The sequence below is a fragment of the Budorcas taxicolor genome, chromosome 7 (genome assembly GCF_023091745.1).
Source record: "Budorcas taxicolor isolate Tak-1 chromosome 7, Takin1.1, whole genome shotgun sequence".
NCBI classification, from domain to species: Eukaryota; Metazoa; Chordata; class Mammalia; order Artiodactyla; family Bovidae; genus Budorcas; species Budorcas taxicolor.
The window spans coordinates 20,334,139-20,352,486 of NC_068916.1; the positions used below are offsets into that span (position 1 = coordinate 20,334,139).

An 18,348-nucleotide genomic window follows, 5' to 3' on the forward strand; every position below is an offset into this window, starting at 1 on the left:
AGGAAGAGCTCGGTCACCCGGGCCACCGCCACAGCCGCCGGATCCGCCGCTTCCTGCAGCCTCCCCTCCCCCGGCCCAGGGCGCGACAGCCGAGCCTCCCGGGGTAAGGGGATCCGGGAACCCGAGCCTCCCGGGAAGGCGACACCGCGGAGTGTGTATGCGGGGGTGGGCCCCAGGTGTCCTGGCCCTGCCAGGGCCCGCTGTGCTCTCCCCGGGGAGCAGGGGGAAAAAAAAGGATCACAAATAAGGATAGGGCAACTGCCAGTGCCAGAGTGCTCACTCTCAGCTGGGCGCACTCATTTAATCCTTGCAACAACCGTCGGAGGTGGGGAGAACCCTTACCCTGGCATAACTGAGCTACATCGTGTCCATCCCCTGCCCACAGCCCTCCAGGGCTCCCACCTCCCCTGGGGTAAACCCTAGTCCTCTATTCTGCCCACAAGGCCCTGCACGAGCTGCCACATCCCCATCCCTGCCCCCTTCTCCCTCTTTTCTTCTGGCTCACTCTGCTCCAGACACATGGGCGTCCTTCCTGCTCATTCCACACAGGGCCCGGTCCTGCCCCAGGGCCTTTGCACAGGCTGTGCCCCCTCCTGGAACGTCTCTCACATCTCCAAGTGGTTCACTCCTTTGCCTCCTCAGCTCTTGGCTCAGACGTCAGCTCCTCACCAGGTCCCAATTTCTCTTCCCTGCTTTTTTTCCTCCCTAGCACTGAGTGTGACCTGGCAGGGCAGGTATTTTATTTATTCATCCTGTGTTTCCTCAGTCTCCTCAACTGGAGGAGAAGAAGGCAGGAGTTCTCTGAGCCCATTGGGTTACAGATGAGGAGGCTCTGGGTACTAGGAGGTTTCTCTCAGAATCCCCTGGGGACCCAGGATCACCAAAAGGAATGTTGCTTTTGGCTCATAAATAGCACTGGAATGCCATATAGCAGTTCAAAAGGGGGGCCTTATGCCTCTGAAGCGGAGAAGGCAATGGCACCCCACTCCAGTACTCTTGCCTGGAAAATCCCATGGACTGAGGAGCCTGGTGGGCTACAGTTCATGGGGTCATTAAGAGTCGGACACGACTGAGCGACTTCACTTTCACTTTTCACTTTCCTGCACTAGAGAATGGAGAAGGCGATGGCACCCCACTCCAGTACTCTTGCCTGGAAGATCCCATGGACGAAGGAGCCTGGTAGGCTACAGTCCATGGGGTCGCTAAGAGTCAGACATGACTGAGCGACTTTACTTTCACTTTTCACTTTCATGCATTGGAGAAGGAAATGGCAACCCACTCTAGTGTTCTTGCCTGGAGAATCCCAGGGACGGGGGAGCCTGGTGGGCTGCCATCTATGGGGTCACACAGAGTTGGACCCGACTGAAGCGACTTAGCAGCAGCAGCAGCAGCATGCCTCTGAAGAATCTCAGAAACCAAGCATTGCTGGAAAAGGCAAGTTGCAGAAGGCTTCGGACGAGGTAAGAAAATTTACTTAAAGCTTGAAAACGTGCAGAACAGCATACACACCGTAACACAGATGAGCCTTGAAAACCTGATGCTCATTGAAGGAAGCCAGATTGCAAAGGCCACATAGCCTGGGCCATTTAGATGAAGTGTCCAAAACAGCCAATGCATGGAGACAGAAAGTGGATTTGTGGTTGCCAGGGGCTGGGGGAGGGGAAGATGGGGAATGATAGCTAACATGGAAGGGGATGCTGTTTGGGGGGTGATGAAATATTCTGGAATTAGGTGGTGCTGACGGTTGCACAACTTTGTGATTATACTAGAAACCACAGAACTGTACATTTTCAAATCTTTAGAAAACAAACTTAAAAAAAATCCATCAAAATGGTATTCTTGTGGAAAGACGTCCTTTAGTGCTAAAGGTTATGTAAAGACCTGACCAGGAATGGTAAGCTCCAAACCTGCAATGAGGGTATGATGCCAGGGAGGGGGTGAGGTGAGGAAGCACACAGTTTGTGTGTGTGTGTGTGAGACAATATCCATCTTTTCCAGTCTCCTGGGGCAGCCATAACACAGTACCGCCAGTTGGGTGGCTTAAAAACAATAGAAATTTGTTCTCTCAAAATTCTGAAGGCTAGAAATCAATTTGTCAGCAAGTCCAAGCTCCTCTGACTCCTTGGGTGGCATCTTCTCCCCCTACCACCACTCCCAGCCTCTGTTGGTGGCTAACCATCCTTGGCCTTCCTTGGGGGTGTGCTCTGCTCCAGTGTCTGCCTGTTGTTACATGGCTGTCTCCTTTCTCCATGTCCAAATCTTTATCTTCTTATAAGGATCACTAGTCACATTGGATTAGAGGCACCCCCACACACACATACTCCAAGATGACCTCATCTTAACTAATTATATCCTCAGTGACCCTATTGCCAAATAAGGTCATATTCTGAGGTTCTGGGGGTTAGGGCTTCAAGATTTTCTTTGGGCGGGACTAAATTCAACTGATAACACCAGTGTTTGTCAAATTAAATCTCTGGAATTTTTAGGGTGTCTCAAATATTCCATAAAAAGCTGAAGTCTCTGAAAGCGTTCCCCAGTAAGTTAAGCATAGGATTATCATCTGACCCAGCAAGTCTGCTTCTTGGGATCTACCCAGGAATAAGACCAGGTGTTCAAACAAAAGTCTACGTGTGTGTTCTCAGCAGCATGATTCGCAAAGCCAAAAGGTGGAAACAACCCAAGTGTCCATCAACCAATAATGGGTACACAAAACATGGGCCATCCACACTATGGAATATCACTCTGCCAGAAAAAGGAATGAAGCACTGAGAAACTCTACAACATGGACTCTGAGGACATGACATTCAGTGAGAAAACCCAGACACAAAAGACCCACAGTGTTTGATTCCATTTATATGAAACATCTAGGACAGGTAAATCCAGAGACAGAAAGTGGACTAGTGGTTGCCAGGGGCTGGAGAGGGTGGGCCTGGGATCCCAACAGAGGATCCTGGCCCATTCCCCTTTAAAAAAAAAATACGCATTTAAGTTTGAAATTCAAATTCCACCTTTTTTATTTTTATTTAAGAAGTCCAGATCGAGTGGTGGCAAAACAACTGCCTCCATGGTGGTTCCTCAGCTGAATGAGCATGGGGTGGTGCCAGCCCCCCCATTCAGGGGTGCAGGAATGTGAGGGTGACAGATAGATGGCCCTGCCAGGAGTGTGAGAGTGTGTCCCTGCAAGGTGCCTGCCCATGTGGGTACTTAGGGTGACACTTGCCAGGCAGGAGTCCCCATGTATTGGATGTGGGTTTTGTCTGCCCTGGGTCTGGGAGGTGGTCCTGGGGAGTGGGTATAGGGTGTGTAACTCTCCCCACACCAGCTGTGAGCGGCTGTGGGTTTCCTCCTGTCCTGGGTTACATTGCCCCTCATGTGTTCCCACGTTTGTGTAGTGTGATGTGACCTGTGAGGCCAACAGGTCTGGCTGGGCCCTGGGAGTCTGTGCACAGTGCACGGTGGGTGGGTTTTCTGGGATGGGGACCTGGGGAGATTCAAAGCTAGAGGGATGCTGTAGAAATTTAATTTTAGGGGGGCTAGAGCCCCCAAGGTGCAGGATCAGGCCTGGCCCCAGAGGATGGAACCCCCCCACCCCTCCTCCAGGGGGTGCAACTGGGGGAGGGGCCATGACCAGAGCTTGGTCTTCTCTGGATCCGTGGGGTGGCCAACACCCTCATAGATGCTCACTGTGACAAAAGAAGAGATTAGGTGATGGGGGACACATCAGGTCTCAGCCCCCGTCCCCATCCTGGGGTACCCCAGAGGCCACCCCCCTCTACTCCTTCAGATGCTAGGGTGGGGGCCCTGGAGTTGATCCCACCTATCCTGGGCAGCTAGGAGCCACCCAGAAAAGCCCACGGAGAAGCTGTGGTGAAGCTCTGGGTCCCCTGAGCCAGGGGTGTGCTGGCCCCAAGATCCCCCAAGCAGCATTTAACACAGTACCAGGCTGAATTAGGGCTCCCCAGGAGCTAGGCCATTAGCCACTTACATCAAACCAGCCCCACCTAGTAGATTCTGCAAGCACTGTGGCCTCGGAATAAGATCTGGCAGCTAGATCCCACCTGGCGGCAGCGGCCTCAGACCCCAGAAAGCACGCTGGAGACCTAAAGCCGGTTTATGTAGCCAGGCTCCTCCAGGGCGCGTCTAGCCTGAGGTGGTCCCCACGCGAAGCAGCCCAAGGTGGGCTGAATGGGACGGCGGGCAGACCTGCCCGGGTACACACCTGGCGACCTGGGCCAGGATCTCCTTGATGCGGACGATGAGCTTCTCGTGCTGGGCGGGGTCGCGCTCGATGGCACCGTGCAGCCGGGCCATGTAGAAGTCCAGGGTGCTGAGCGTGGGCGTTTCGCCGGTGCCTGGGGAGACAGGGACCCGTCAGAAGAGCCCAATGCAGGGGTCACCACGGAAACAAACTTCAGAAGGTGGGGGTAAGAGAAGGGGACCATGGGTGAGCTTCAGCGGGGTCAGGTGCGTGCTGTCAGGGCGTCTGGACCCGGGGAAATCAAAATCAGCTGTGGCAGAGGTCAGAAGATGGAGAGGGCGGGGTCGTGATGGGGGGATTCGGGGACTGGTAGGGGAGAAGTTGGCCTAGATCAGCCGCCGAGGAATGAACACGGAAGTTAGACCAGGGGAGAGGCCGGGCGCGAGGGCCACTGTGGGCGGGACTGGCACGAGCAGCGTTCAGTGAGGACGGGGCCGCGGGGGCTTAGGATAGCCGGGAATAAGGGTCAGCAGGGGAGCCTCGGTCGGACAGAGAAGCGGGTTTGCGAAGCGACTGGGGGTGAAGGGATGCCAGAGTGAGGACTCGCCGGGCGGGGTCAGAGGGGGCGGGACTCGCGGAAGCCGGGGCAGAGCCCGAGGTCGTCGAGGGCGGGGCCAGAGGGGGCGGGACTCGCGGGGTAGGCGGGGCGGGACTAGGTTGTTGGGGGCGGGGCTTCCAAACCCGGCACTGGCAGCGAAGCGAAGCTGGCGGTGAGCGCCTGGCGCACCGCCTGGAGCTGCTGCTGCAGCGCCAGCGTCCGCCGCTCCTCCAGCGCCAGCTCCTGCTCTAGACGCTCGCGCGCGCTGCTCATGCTCTGCGTGTGCCTCTGCAGCACCGCGTTCTGCTCCTCGAAGGCCACGTTCATCTTCCGCAGGCGCCGCAGCTCCGCCTCTCTCGCTGCAGGCGGGGAGCCGGGTCAGAGCCTGACGCTTCCCCGCCATCCCTCTGCCGCCTTCCCTCTGCCGGCTTTGCCCCGAGCTGTGCCCCACGCCAAGCCTTCCGTCACTGCTCTGTCTCCAGCCCCACACCTCAGCAGTCTGGGCTGCGAGGGCAAGAGAGGAAGACACCCACTGCCTCCCGCCTCGATGCCCTCTCGGTTCAACGCTTGCTTCAAGAACCGCTGGTCAGCGCTCACCTTTGTTTTGGTCCAAGAACTCTTCAGTGAAGATGGGGACGTCGAAAGTCGATAAGCCGTCACAGTCCCCACCCTGGGACGACAGGACAAGGTGGCAATTTTGCGGGGGGGCAGTCAACCCTCCTATGGGACATCCCCTAAGCTTGGGAGAGTCTGCTGAGGCTACCTGGGTCAGAGTCCATTTTACTGCCCCCCCCCCTCAATTTGTGTGAGTGCCCTGCCTCCACTCGCACACATCTGGACAGGGTGCTCATTTCACCCCATGAGCGACGGTCCTTGGTCACCCGGGGGTTTAAACACTCCAGACCTTTCTGGCCCAGGTTCTCCTTGGAGGAGCGACGCTTACCTTGTGTCCATTCAAAAGGGTATTCATGAGCCCAGAGCTGGAATCCTCTGGTGGGGGAGGGAGGAGAGCAGGGTCAGTCTCCCAGGTCTCCTTTGACCCCCTGCTTTGCACATGCTGTCCCCTCTGCCTGGAACGCCATTATTTCCACCACCACCACCACCACCCCCAAGCCCTGCTCATCCTGGATCAAAGGCCCCTCCTGGGCCCCTCCCCCCACCCTCATATCCATGTGTGTCCCATCTCAGTACAGATCGCCCCGTTCACTCACAACTGTCTGGTTACATGTGCCTTGTTCCCACGTGACCGTGAGAGACCCTTTGGGAGGGGGTGGGGTGGGGGGGGCATCGGCTTGGGTCACCTGTCTCAGAGTAAACACTCAGATGCCTGGGGGCTGAGGCCCTTCGCACCTTTCTTGATCTTCTTTTCCTGGATCTTCTCCGCACACATCTTGTAGGCTTCTGACTGCTGGTAGGCCCTCAGCTCCTTCATATACTGCTGCTTCTCCCGTTCAGCCTCGTCCAAGTACCGCTGGTGGGGGCAGGGAGAGAAGGCTCAGCCCAGTGGCAGCGGAGGCCTCACAGGCTCCATCACTCAGCCCGCTGTGCTACACTTTACCACAGCTCCCTGCTGCCCTCCAGACAAAACTTGGCCCTTCACTCTGCTGCTCAGGCCACCTCCCAGCTCCCGGACCTCACTGCTGCTGCTGCTAAGTCGCTTCAGTCGTGTCCGACTCTGTGCAACCCCATAGACAGCAGCCCACCAGGCTCCCAATGGCACCCCACTCCAGTACTCTTGCCTGGAAAATCCCATGGACGGAGGAGCCTGGTAGGCTGCAGTCCATGGGGTTGCTAAGAGTTGGACACGACTGAGCATCTTCACTTTCACTTTTCACTTTCCTGAATTGGAGAAGGAAATGGCAACCCATTCCAGTGTTCTTGCCTGGAGAATCCCGGACCTCACTACCTCACCCCAATTCCAGCCTTTCTAAACCACTCCCTGGTGTCTGACTGTCTGCAGGCCCCCACCTCTGGGCTGACCTGCCCTCCGAAACCCATTTTGCCTGTTGAAATCCCATGTAGAGGGTGCAAGCTGCTGGTGATTTCGTTACATTTCCTTGATGTTTTTGCAAATTTTAAATTAATTACCAGAACTTTAAAACTGTAAGGTCTCTAACAAAAATCCAGCATCCACCCCTGACTTCTTTTATAACGGTGTTTATTAACTTTTATGTCTATTCCAGCCAACTGCCACCCTCCCCTCCCTTCAACAAGCTGGAGAGAGCTAACGGGTGGTCAGTCCTTCCGGCAGAACGAAGGGCCTGCCACACCTGTTCCTTGAGGGTAAGTGATGGAGGATGGATGTCTGAGTGAGTGAGGGCAGGTCAGTCAGTGGTCCCAGGCCGTCCCCACCTGTTTCTCCGCCGGCTGCAGCTTGCTCCACTCGGCGCCCAACATCTTGGTGATCTCGGGAAAGGGCAGGTCCGGGTGGCGCGTCCGGATCTGCTCGCGCCGCTCGTTCAGGAAACGCACGTAGCCGGTAACAGGTGCCTTGGGCCCATTCGGCAGGATCTTCTTCCGCTTCTTGCCCTTGGGCCAGCCGCGCTTCTTCACCGGCTGCCGAACCCAGTCGCGCTGTTGGGAGGGGTCTGGAGGGCTGGGGCTGGGCACAGAGGGCAAGGGGCGGGGCCCTGGAAGACTTGGGTAGGGCCTAACCACGAGGTGGGACCCAGAAGGTATGGAAGTATGGCCTGGTCAGGGTTCAGAATTGGGAGAGTGGGGTTAAGAGTGGGGTTAAGGTTTACCCTGGCCATGGGTAAAGGGATCAGAGAGGTACTGGAGACAGAGCATTAACCCAAGGATGGGGTCGGCTTGTGTTGTGGGCGTGTCCCCTGTATGGGCGTGCCTTAGAGTCCCCGGGTAGCGGGCGGGGCCTAGACTGGCAGTGGAGCTCTTGGGGGCGTGGTATCTGACATGGGGCGGGCCTCAGCTTGGGCAGGGAAATCTGGCCTGTGGGCGGAGCCACAGCAAATTCAAATTTAGCTCGGGGCGGAGCTTCAAGGGTAAGGGCTACCGCCACGGCAGTGCAGGGACTCTCACCTCCTCTTCGTGGGACCCCTTCTCTCCGGCCCGCGGGCCCTCGCCGCGCTCTTGCTTGACAGCCACCACGAAGCCCCCATGCTGTCCTGGAGCCTTGGCGCTCGCCGGCCTGGAGCCACGGGAAGCCAGGGTCATTCCCACTCCCCACCCTCGACGACGAATTTGGCAGCAAGGGGCCTGAGTCCTCAGAAGAGGGCTCTGAGAGGGTCAGGATACGGAGGTTGAGACTGGAGCACTAGGGGAGCAACAAGGGACCTCGGAGAGACTAGAGCTACGGGACGCCAGGGTCACCCACCCCTTCCCCCACGACTAAAGCGCTGGCAGCTAGCGGCCTGAGTTCTGAGAGCAGGGGTCTGAGGAGGTCAGGATCCGGGGTTAGGGCAGGAGAACTAGAGGAGCCCAGCAGGCCACTCCTGAAAAGGACTGGAGCACGGAGGTTTGGGGGAAGCCCGTGGGAACCCCGAAGTGGGGGGCTCCTGTTCCAAGTCGGAGGAGTCAAGACCCTGGGCGCGGGGGTCGAGAAGCTCCAACGGGACGGGGTGGCTGCAGCCCCGAGTGAGCTGAGGGGGAGGGGATGTCGCACTCACGCGGAGGCCGAGCCGGGCTGCTTGGGGCCGTGGGACATGGCCACTCCCGGCCGCACCTGGAACGTAGACGCGTGGCCAAGTGAGGGTCGCCCAAGCCAGCGATGGCGGGGCTGAGCTGGGAAGCCCTGTAATGCCAGGTCCGGGGCGCCTGGGGGGGCCGGAACCGGGGGCGGGGAGGCCCTCGGGGGCGGGCGCCCCAGGGATCCTTTGTTGGGCGATCGCCCCCCAGGAGGCCTGGGTCCGCACCCTCCCGCCCCAGGAGGGTCCCCGCCCCGGCCCTGGGGTCCCCGCGCCCCCGCCTCCTCGCAGGGCCCCGAGTTCAGCGGCTGTTTTCACCTCCAAAGAAACTTTCCCGGACCTCTCGGCTGCTACGACGCTCCAACCAACCGCCGGGAGCCCGCCCCTGCCGCCCGCTCCGCCCTGCACCGCCCCCGACATGCTAATAACGACTCGGCGAGCGATCGGATTGGGTATACTCCTCCCTTGGGGCGTGACCATGCAGATGAAGGTCGGCGCGCCCGTTGGTGATTGGCTGCGGTAGCCACTGAGCCGCGTGGGAGGTAAGTAGGGAAAGCTGCAGGCGGGCGCGTCAAGTTCGGCTGTGCTCGGCCGCTCTCGGGACCAATCAGGATGTTTTCAGATTTCGCCGGGTGGAGCCTCTTAAAGGGCCAGCAGGCGCGGCTCAGACTCCTCCTCCCCTGCTGAAGGCGAGACTCCCCGCCCCTGCAGGATCCGGAGACATATGGGGCCGAGTCCGGCCCCGCCCTAGTTGTCATGGGGACGGTAGTAGGTTGCTAGGGAAGGGGTTAAGGTCTTTTAGAGCAGTCCCTTTCCCCACTGCGTAGTGGGGACCTGTTCTTAGCAGACCGGGTGGAGAAGTTTCCCGTTTATTGACTGGACTTAAAGCCCCCAACGGGGCCGTGCCCCGCCCTGCATGTGAAAGGGCCTCCTGTGAAAGGGCCTCAGCTTTCTCTACTATGCAATGGAAGCGTTGCACAGGGTCCATGTCCAGAAGGCCGGATGAAGGGAAGCTGAGACCAGGAGCTGGGCTGGAAGCAACTAGGAAGAATGTGGTGGGGACAAGAAAGCTGCGAGGACCTCGTGAAGATGGAGGGCCAGGAGACCCTGCTCTGGGATCTTGGGGAACCCCAGACAGTAGCCTGGTCCTCTTACAGCTTGGACTGTGTTTCCTACTACCCCAGGATAATTGTGGTCACTGGATGCTCAGGATGACCCGTTAGACCGCAAACAACCTACCCACAGCACTTTTCTGCTCTCGCCTCCCTGCATTTTCCTCCTCACTTACTCTGGCGACCTCAACGTTCCTTAGATATGTCCATTTCATTCATTCCCACCTCTGGGCCCTTGCACTTGCTCTTAATGCCCTTTCCCCAGATTAAATATCCCCCTTTCCAGTGAGACATTCCCAGGCTTGTACCCCACCCCATACACCCCATCTTATCTTTGCTCCATGTGTTCATTTCCTCCTTATAAGCTGCCAGTTTGCTCATTGCTATATTGCCAGCACCCAGAATAGTGCCCACAGGTGCTGTCAATGCATATATATTAAATAAACAAATAAATGTATAACGTAAATTTCTAACAGGCAGGTGCAGCAGCTTTGGAATGCAGTCTGGCAGTTCTTCAAAAGGTTAAAAAAAACAAAACATAGAGTTACCATGCGATGTACCCAGGAGTTAAAGAATGGGCTTGCAATGCAGGAGACCCAGGTTCAATCCCTGGGTCAGGAAGATTCCCTGGAGAAGGAAATGGCAACCCACTCCAGTAGAGAGAAGCGCCTGGCAAGCTGCAGTCTGCTACTGCTAAGTCACTTCAGTCGTGTCCAACTCTGTGCGACCCAATAGACGGCAGCCCACCAGGCTCCCCCGTCCCTGGGATTCTTCAGGCGAGAACACTGGAGTGGATTGCCATTTCCTTCTCCAATGCACAAAAGTGAAAAGTGAAAGGGAAGTCACTCAGTCGTATCCGACTCTTAGCGACCCCATGGACTGCAGCCTACCAGGCTCCTTCATTCATAGGATTTTCCAGGCAAGAGTACTGGAGTGGGGTGCCATTGCCTTCTCCAAGCTACAGTCTATGGGGTCTCAAAGAGTCGGACAAGACTGAGAGACTAAACCACCAGCATCCAGGAATTACTATGCAATGCATCCACTGGATATCCGGGAGAATTAAAAACATACATCCACACAGAAACTTGTACATGAATGTTCACAGCAGCATGATTCACAATAGTGCAAAAGTGGAAACAAACCCAAATGTCTATCAGTTGATGAATAGGTAAATACTGTGGGCCAGCCATCCAGTAGAATATTCTTGGCTATAAAAAGGAATAAATTGCTATGTCATGCTAGGACAGGGATATGCCTTGAAAACATTAGGCTCAGTGAAAGATGCCAGTCACAAAAGGCCATACAGTGTATGGTTCCATTTATATGAATTTTCCAGAACTAGCAGCTCCAGAGAGACAGGAAGTGGATTAGTGGTTGCCTGGGGTTAGAAAGTCAGTGGGCAGGGGCAAAGGAGGTCACGGGGGCTTCTTTTGGGGTGATCAAAACGTTCTAAAATTAGACTGCTTTGATGGCTGCATAACTCCATTAATGTACCAAACCTCACACAATTGTACACTTTACACAGGTGCATTATCTGGAGTGTGAATTAGATCTCAATGAACTTGTTTCTCTAAGAGGCATCCCAGAGCTGAGGAAGATAAGCTGTGCCCTAGAATCTTGACAGACCCAAATTCCACACCCTGCTCTGTTGCTTCATCAGATGTGGGACTTCCCACGCCTGCTTGCCTCTCTCTGCTGGGTTAGAAAATATCTAGGTGAGAATTCCAGCCAGGAGAATAGGAAAGACCCACCCTCCAGGCCCTGCCTCTGGCTTGATTGACAAAACTGATGTTGCCATAGAAACGTGTCCTTCCACTCCCAAGGTACCACACAAGGAATTCAGGGGTCTTCCTGTGTGTGGAAAAGAAATGAAAGGTCTTGAGGTTGATTTTTTTTTAAATTTTTATTGGCATATAGTTGATTTACAATGATGTGTTAGTTTCAGGTTTACAGCAAATTGAATCAGTTATACATATGTCCACTCTTTTTAGATTCTTTTCCCATATAGGCTATTGCAGAGTATTGAGTAGAGCTTCCTGTGTTGTGCAGTAGGTCCTTAATTGGTATCTATTTTATGTATACTAGCGTATATGTCAGTCCCAATCTCCCAACTTGTTGATGTCGATTTTGAAAGCAGTTTGCAGCTCCTTGGCATCAGGACAAATTCCTTGCTGTGTGGGTATTTTCTGGGAAAAACAAAAGTGTCTTGAATCCAAATGGCATTGCATCCACTGCAATGCATGTGATCCAGACACACACCCATTCCCAAGAAGCAACATGTAAGAAGCAGCATTTCTACCGTTTGACTTTACATCTTTCGTTCTTTGATCTAAAAGCAGATACTTTGGCCCCCCCAGAGTATAAATAGGTTTTTCCTTAGCTACAAACTTCTCTCAAGTCCTAGCTCTCAATAAAACCAGGAAGTGGTTTAGCTATCTAACCTCGTATAATTTCATGTTAGTTTCTTTGTATGCATTTCTATGCTCCATTTGGAAATTTTTTAAAAAATATTTTTATTTATTTGGCTGCATTGGATCTTAGTTGTGGCATCCAGGCCCAGTTGCTCCACAATATGGAATCTTAGTTCCCCAACCAGGGATCAAACCAGCATCCCCTCCCACTGGAAGAAGAGTTCTTAACCACTGAACCACCAGGGAAGTGCCTGGAAATTTTTATCATGTGAAACCAGGAAGAGGACCCCAATTTGTCGCCTGAGAAATACAAGATCCATTAACAATGACTTAACTGTCTTTGTGAAATTAATTTTATGATGCAAGCAATGTGCAAATTCATTTCATTTGTACAAATTAAAGTCGTGTGTGAAGGCTACAAGACCCATACCATACTCCCCCTTATCAGCTTGTCACATTTCTTACCAAAACTTTTCCTACCTACCTATACACACACTTACTCTGTGAGTCTCCTAGGGCTATAGGAACAAGGCACCACAAACTGGGTGACTTGAACAACTGAAATTTATTTTAAAAAATAATAATATGGGCTTCCCCAGTGGCTTAGTGGTAAAGAATCCACCACCGATGCAGGAGACACGGGTTCCATTCCTGGTCCAGGAAGATCCCACTTGCCTCAGAACAACAGAGCCTGTGCTCTAGAGCCTGGGAGCCACAACTGCTGAAGCCAAATGCCCTAAAGCCCATGAGAGGCCACTGCAATGAGAAGCCCGCGCACAGCAACAAAGGGCAGCGCCCACTCGAGGAAATGGGAGGAAAGCTCACGCAGCAATGAAGACCTAGCTCTGCCAGAAATAATTTTTAAATGATCAAAATATTAACTAATAAGTAAAAAGGACTTCCCTGGCAGTCCAGTGGTTAAAACTCTGGGCTTCCACTGCAGGAGGCATGGATTCGATCCCTGGTCAGGGAAGCTCTGCATGCCCTTGTAGTGTGGGGGAAAAAAAACAAAACAAAACAGTTATGGGGACCAGAAGTTCAAAATCAAGGGCTTGGTCGGCACTGGTTCCTTCTGAGGCGGAGTCTGTTCCATGCTCTCTGAGCTCTCCCAGCTTCTGGGGGATCTCCTAGCCATCTGCAACCTTCCTTGACTTGTACAAGCATCACTGCATCTCCACCTTCACATGTACACGAGGTTCCTGTGCGCGTCTGTATTTCCAAATTTCTCCTTTTTTATTAGGTCGTGGGTTGTACTGGGAACCACCCTGCTCCAATTGTGACTCATCTTAACTCATTACATCTGCAATGACTCCATCTCCAAATAAGGTCACATTTGAGGTCCTGGGGATTAGGACTTTCACCTGGGAAGGTTGGGGGGGCACAAAGCAAAACACAACATGTATACACACACATACACACACACACGGGTGTGAATGCACTCCTATAAGGAATGTAAGCTCACATCTTGCTTTTTTTTTTTTTTTTTGCCACACCAAGAAGCATGTGGGATTTTAGTTCCCTGACCAGGGAGTGAGCCTGTGCACCCCTGCAGTGAAGCCTGTAGTCTTACCCACGGGACCTCCAGCGGCGTTCCACAGCTTGCTTCCTGTGATCATATGATCAATCACACCGTGAACATCCTCTGCAAACTCTTGAGTCCGCAGCCTTTGGCCCAGTGGCTTTATATGTGAAGCCCAGAGCCCTGCCTCTGGGGCTGGGTAATTTTTCACAGCAAGACCTCATCACCGCCTGTGTAACGAGCTCTGGCAACTTCTGGTCCTTCCTCATACGATTGTGTTGCCGCCTTTGTTTCAAACGTTCCGAACCAGCTGTCTGGACCCCTTTTCCAGTGTAGCTAGGAAAACATGAAGTTACGCGTGGTGCCTCCCACCGCCGCCCTCCAAGCCCCGCCTCTTTGGCTTGATCGACAAGGCAGGCGTTGGGGCGGGGTTACGGTTTGGGGGGCTTTTTGTTTTGTTTTTGTTTTGCAGGGATGCGCTGTGCAGCGTGCGGGATCTTAGTTCCTCGACCAGGGATAGAACCCGTACTCCCTGCATTGGGAGCAGAGTCAACCACTGGACAACCAGAGGCGTCATCCCCCTAACCCACGCCTCCGCGTTTACGTCTGTTTTTAATACGCATTTGCCAGCACCGGGCGGTTCAATTTCTCTCCATCCCCAGGAAGGATCGGGATGCGGTCGGCGCTCTCGTGATATCCCTGCCTTCCTTAGGCTCTTTTACAGAGTGGATTTAATTCAGGGGATTGCCGTTGTGAGCAATGAAGGGCCAAGGAGGCAAAAGCGAAACGCAGAGGCAAACGCTGTCGGAAGGAAGGTGTGTGGGGACGGGGTCTCAGTCTTTTGGGAAGGGGACACTCCCCCTACACACACACCGCTGCTGCTGGACCCTCCTGGGCTCAGGGAGGCGGCGCTGAGGCCCACCTCTGTGACTTGGGCAATTTACCAAACACTCTGTGCCTCAGTTTGCCCCACCGCAAAGTGGGCTAATAAGCACGTCTGCCTGTATGAGGTTGTGGGAAGGATTTAACGAGTTTAATTCAAGCACAGTGCTCGCGACCGGACCTGGCTGGTCAGTGCTCCATAAAGCATTGGTTACTCCTGTCCACCGAGACTGAGGCCTCTGGTACAGAGAATTTTCTAGTGTTGTGGTTTCCACCCAGGGGTAATTCAGCGCCCCTCCTACCCCTATCCAGGGGTCTGATGTCTAGAGACATTTTTGGTTGTCATGTCTAGGGCGAGTGGGGCTGCTCCTAGCATCTACCCAGTGAAGGCCAGAAGTGCTGTCATGCCCAGGACAGCCCCCACCACAAAGAATAATCCAGTGCCAAATGCTGGGAGGGATTGGGGGCAGTAGGAGAAAGGGACGACCGAGGATGAGATGGCTGGATGGCATCACGGACTCGATGGACATGAGTCTGGGTGAACTCCGGGAGTTGGTGATGAACAGGGAGGCCTGGCGTGCTGCGATTCATGGGGTCGCAAAGAGTCGGACACAACTGAGCGACTGAGCGACTGAGCGACTGAACTGACCTGAACTGAACTGAACTGAGCTGAAGCGTAAGCAGTGAACAAGATTGGGAAACTCTGTTCAACGGTCTAGGAAGTGCTCTATCTGCCTGATCCCCCTAAGGTCTCCCAACAACTCTAATCAGAGTTGCTCCTCTTCCCTGGTGGTTCAGGGGTAAAGAATCCACCTACAATGCAGGAGCTGCAGGAAATGGGGGTCAATCCCTGGGTCGAGAAGATCCTCTGGAGGAGGACATGGCAACCCACTCCAGTATTCTTGCCTGGAGAATCCCATGGACAGAGGAGCCTGGCGGGCTCAAAGAGTTGGACACAACTGAGCATCATACACACTCTCACCTCCGTTTTATAGAAAGGGGAAACTATGACCCCGTAGCTTGCACAAAACTGCCTGGTTTGATCTTGGCTGTGGGCCCTGGGATGTAAGGAAAATTTTTTTTGAGTGTTAGAACCTTCCCCCTCTGAGTGTCTGCCCACCCCCTCACCCCCCACCCATTCTGACCAAAGATCAAAGGTCAGAGAAGATCAAAGCAAGTAACTTCCTGATGCTGGATGGGGGCTGCCAGGTCATCCGATATGCAGCTGGAGGAGGAAAGCCCGGTCTGGCGTCTGAGGCGGCTGTGGACGCTCTGAGGGGAATAAAGCATGTCTGGATCTCCTGAACACAAGCTTGTCTGTCCTTCCTTTTGTCCTACCCAAGGGCCCAGCATTATCTGTCCTTCCTGGCATCCCTTCCCCTAGGCATGGCCTTCTCTGATCTTCCCAGCAAATCTGACCCCATCCCCCTTATTAGGGGGGCCTACATGCCCTCCGGTGGTATCCACCCAGGCAGCTGAGGCCTGTTTTGGGATAAACCACCTTCACCTCCATTCCCACCCCTACAGGCTATTTTTTTTTTTTTTGGCTGTGCTAGGCCTTCGTTGTTGCATGGGAACTTTCTTTAGCTGCCGTGTGTGGCTTCTCATTGCGGTGGCTTCTCTTGAGCCTTCTCACTGCAGTGGCTCCTGGGCTCTAGAACATGTGGACTCAGTGGTTGTGGCACATCAGCTTAGTTGCCCCACAACATGTGGGATCTTCCTAGACCAGGGATCAAACCCATGTTCCCTGCGTTGGCAGGCTGATTCTTAGCCACTGGACCACCAGGGAAGTCCCCTCATAGACTTCTTATCTGATTCTCCCCACCTATTCAAAACTCTACTGTGGCTCAGTGACCTAAGGGTAATGTCCCAACTCCTCTGACATTCTGTCACCCTTCCTGGTCTGATTCTTCCAGTCCCAGCACTGATCATGGCGGGGTTTGGAGGATTCAGCTCAGCCCTCACTTAGAATTAGGGGCTTCAGAATCTTTGGGGCTCCAGCATCGCTCAGGCTGAGACCAGATCCAGTGAGTGAATGAGTTCATACATTCATTCATTCACAATGCTCTGAGGCAGCTCCTTGGCTCCCCAGATCAGTCTTGTTCCTGCCATCCCCACGGAGTCAACTTTCCTGGTGGCTCAGACCGAAAAGAATCTGCCTGCAATGCAGGAAACCGGGTGTGATCCCTGGGTGGGGAAGAAGCCTTGGAGAAGGGCATGGCAACCCACTCCAGTATTCTTGCCTGGAGAAACCCATGGACAGAGGAGCCTGGCAGGCTACAGTCCATGCAGTCACAAAGAGTCCAACACGACTGAGCAACTGACACTTGCCAGAGTCAGGGCCAAGAATTACTGCTGCTGCTGCCGCTGCCGCGAAGTCGCTTCAGTCGTGTCCGACCCTGTGTGACCCCACAGACGGCAGCCCACCAGGCTCCGCCACCCCTGGGATTCTCCAGGCAAGAACACTGGAGTGGGTTGCCATCTCCTTCTCCATTGCATGAAAGTGAAAAGTGAAAGTGAAGTCGCTCCGTTGGGTCCGACTCTTAGTGACCCCATGGACTGTTGCCCACCAGGCTCCTCCGTCCATGGGATTTTCCAGGCAAGAGTACTGGAGTGGGTTGCCATTCCCTTCTCCAGGAGCTCTTCCTGACCCAGGGATTGAACCAGGGTCTCCTGCATTGTAGGGAGATGCTTTACCATCTGAGCCACCAGGGAAGTCCCAAGAAGTACTAGCTGGCTTCAATAGACCAAAAACCCAGAGATGAGAGATGTGTTGGTACTTCCACCAAACAGCCCCTCCTCCCTCTGCTGGATCTGCCCCCAGGGGCTGCCAGGTTGATGCCTTGGGCTCCTGATCCACACAGGAGGCTGATAAAAGAGGGGAAACTCAAACATCTTTTACCCACAGGTAAAAGATTATTCACCTGAAAGTGAATAATTAACTCAAAGATATTGGAAGTCACAGGGAATTCCAAGATTCCAGGGATCTTCAATCCACCTCTTGTCAGCTGCTTGCCCCCGGCAAGGAATTTCTGTCTGAGCCTCAGTTTTCTCATTTGTAAAATGGGTGTGAAGTGTTGAGGTAAGAAAAGAGAGGAGGAATGCAAATTAAAAGCTTAGGCTAATAGGGTTGTATTTATTTTTTATTTTATTTATTTGTTTGGCAGTGCTATACAGCATGTGGGATATTCCTGCAACCAGGGATTGAACGCACACCCCCTGCACTGGGGCTTCTCAGGTGGCTCAGTGGTAAAGAATCTGCCTGCCAATGCAGGAAACTCAGGAAACCTGGGTTCGATCCCTGGGTTGGGAAGATCTCCTGGAGGAGGAAATGGCAACCCACTCAAATAGTCTTGCCTGAAAAATCCTATGGACAGAGGAGCCTGGCAGCCTACAGTCCACAGGGTCACAAAGAGTGGAACATGACTGAGCGACTGAGCACACCCCAGCAGTGGAAGTACGGAGTCTTTGGACCGTTAAGTCTTTGGAGTCTTACTTAACCATTGGACCACCAGAGAAGTCCACTGGTAGTGTTAAAGTCGTCTTCTGGGGACTTCCCTGGTGGTCCAGTGGTTAAGACTTCCCACTTCTATGCAGGGGGCTCGAGTTCGATCCCTGATGGAGAACCAAGATTCCACATGCCTCAGAGGGTGGCAGAAAGTTGAAGGAAAAAAAACCCCTGAAATCGAAAGGAGGCAACCTTGGCCGGGAGGAAATGTGGTCCTCTGATCTCTCCTTATCTGTTTATCAGAGATCTGGGTCTACCCCTATCTCCTCTCTTTTTCTACCAGGCTATCTCTCTTGAAGCCACTATTTCCCATTCATACCCATTTCAGTTCCTCTCCATGAAAAAATGTGTGTGGCAGTAATTGGTCCTTATCAGTGTCAAAGTCTGGGCTGGGCACCCCTTGGGTTACTTGAGCCTCAAGTTTACCTTTTGCTTTTCTTCTTTTTCCAGCATGGGGGATCCTAGTTCCCTGAAAG

At 53.8% G+C, this 18,348-nt stretch overlaps 1 protein-coding gene across 2 annotated transcripts; it reads right to left on the reverse strand.

Annotated features, from left to right (window-relative positions):
* Positions 1 to 3,012: 3,012 nt before the first annotated feature.
* On the reverse strand, positions 3,013 to 8,824 carry HMG20B (high mobility group 20B). 2 transcript variants are annotated; one of them, XM_052643852.1, is made up of 10 exons: positions 8,759 to 8,824; positions 8,423 to 8,478; positions 7,836 to 7,944; positions 7,149 to 7,352; positions 6,147 to 6,267; positions 5,740 to 5,786; positions 5,394 to 5,466; positions 4,986 to 5,155; positions 4,220 to 4,352; positions 3,013 to 3,683 (listed from the first exon to the last, which is right to left on the reverse strand). In XM_052643852.1, exons 2-10 carry the CDS (start codon positions 8,458 to 8,460, stop codon positions 3,556 to 3,558), a joined length of 1,023 nt encoding a protein of 340 aa, XP_052499812.1. In that variant the 5' UTR covers positions 8,461 to 8,478; positions 8,759 to 8,824; the 3' UTR covers positions 3,013 to 3,555. The 2 variants fall into 2 exon arrangements, with proteins under 2 accessions (XP_052499812.1, XP_052499813.1); XM_052643853.1 differs by having other exon boundaries at positions 4,940 to 5,155.
* Positions 8,825 to 18,348: the final 9,524 nt, after the last annotated feature.

Bases quoted from the DNA above. Each gene is read 5' to 3' on its own strand.
- HMG20B (XM_052643852.1), bottom strand. From the start codon at position 8,460: ATGTCCCACGGCCCCAAGCAGCCCGGCTCGGCCTCCGC. The intron at 5,787-6,146 runs GTGCGAAGGGCC...CTCCCCCACCAG, and splicing joins GGAAAAGAAGATCAAGAAAG to AGGATTCCAGCTCTGGGCTC. The intron at 5,467-5,739 runs GTAAGCGTCGCT...CTGTCGTCCCAG, and splicing joins CCCTTTTGAATGGACACAAG to GGTGGGGACTGTGACGGCTT.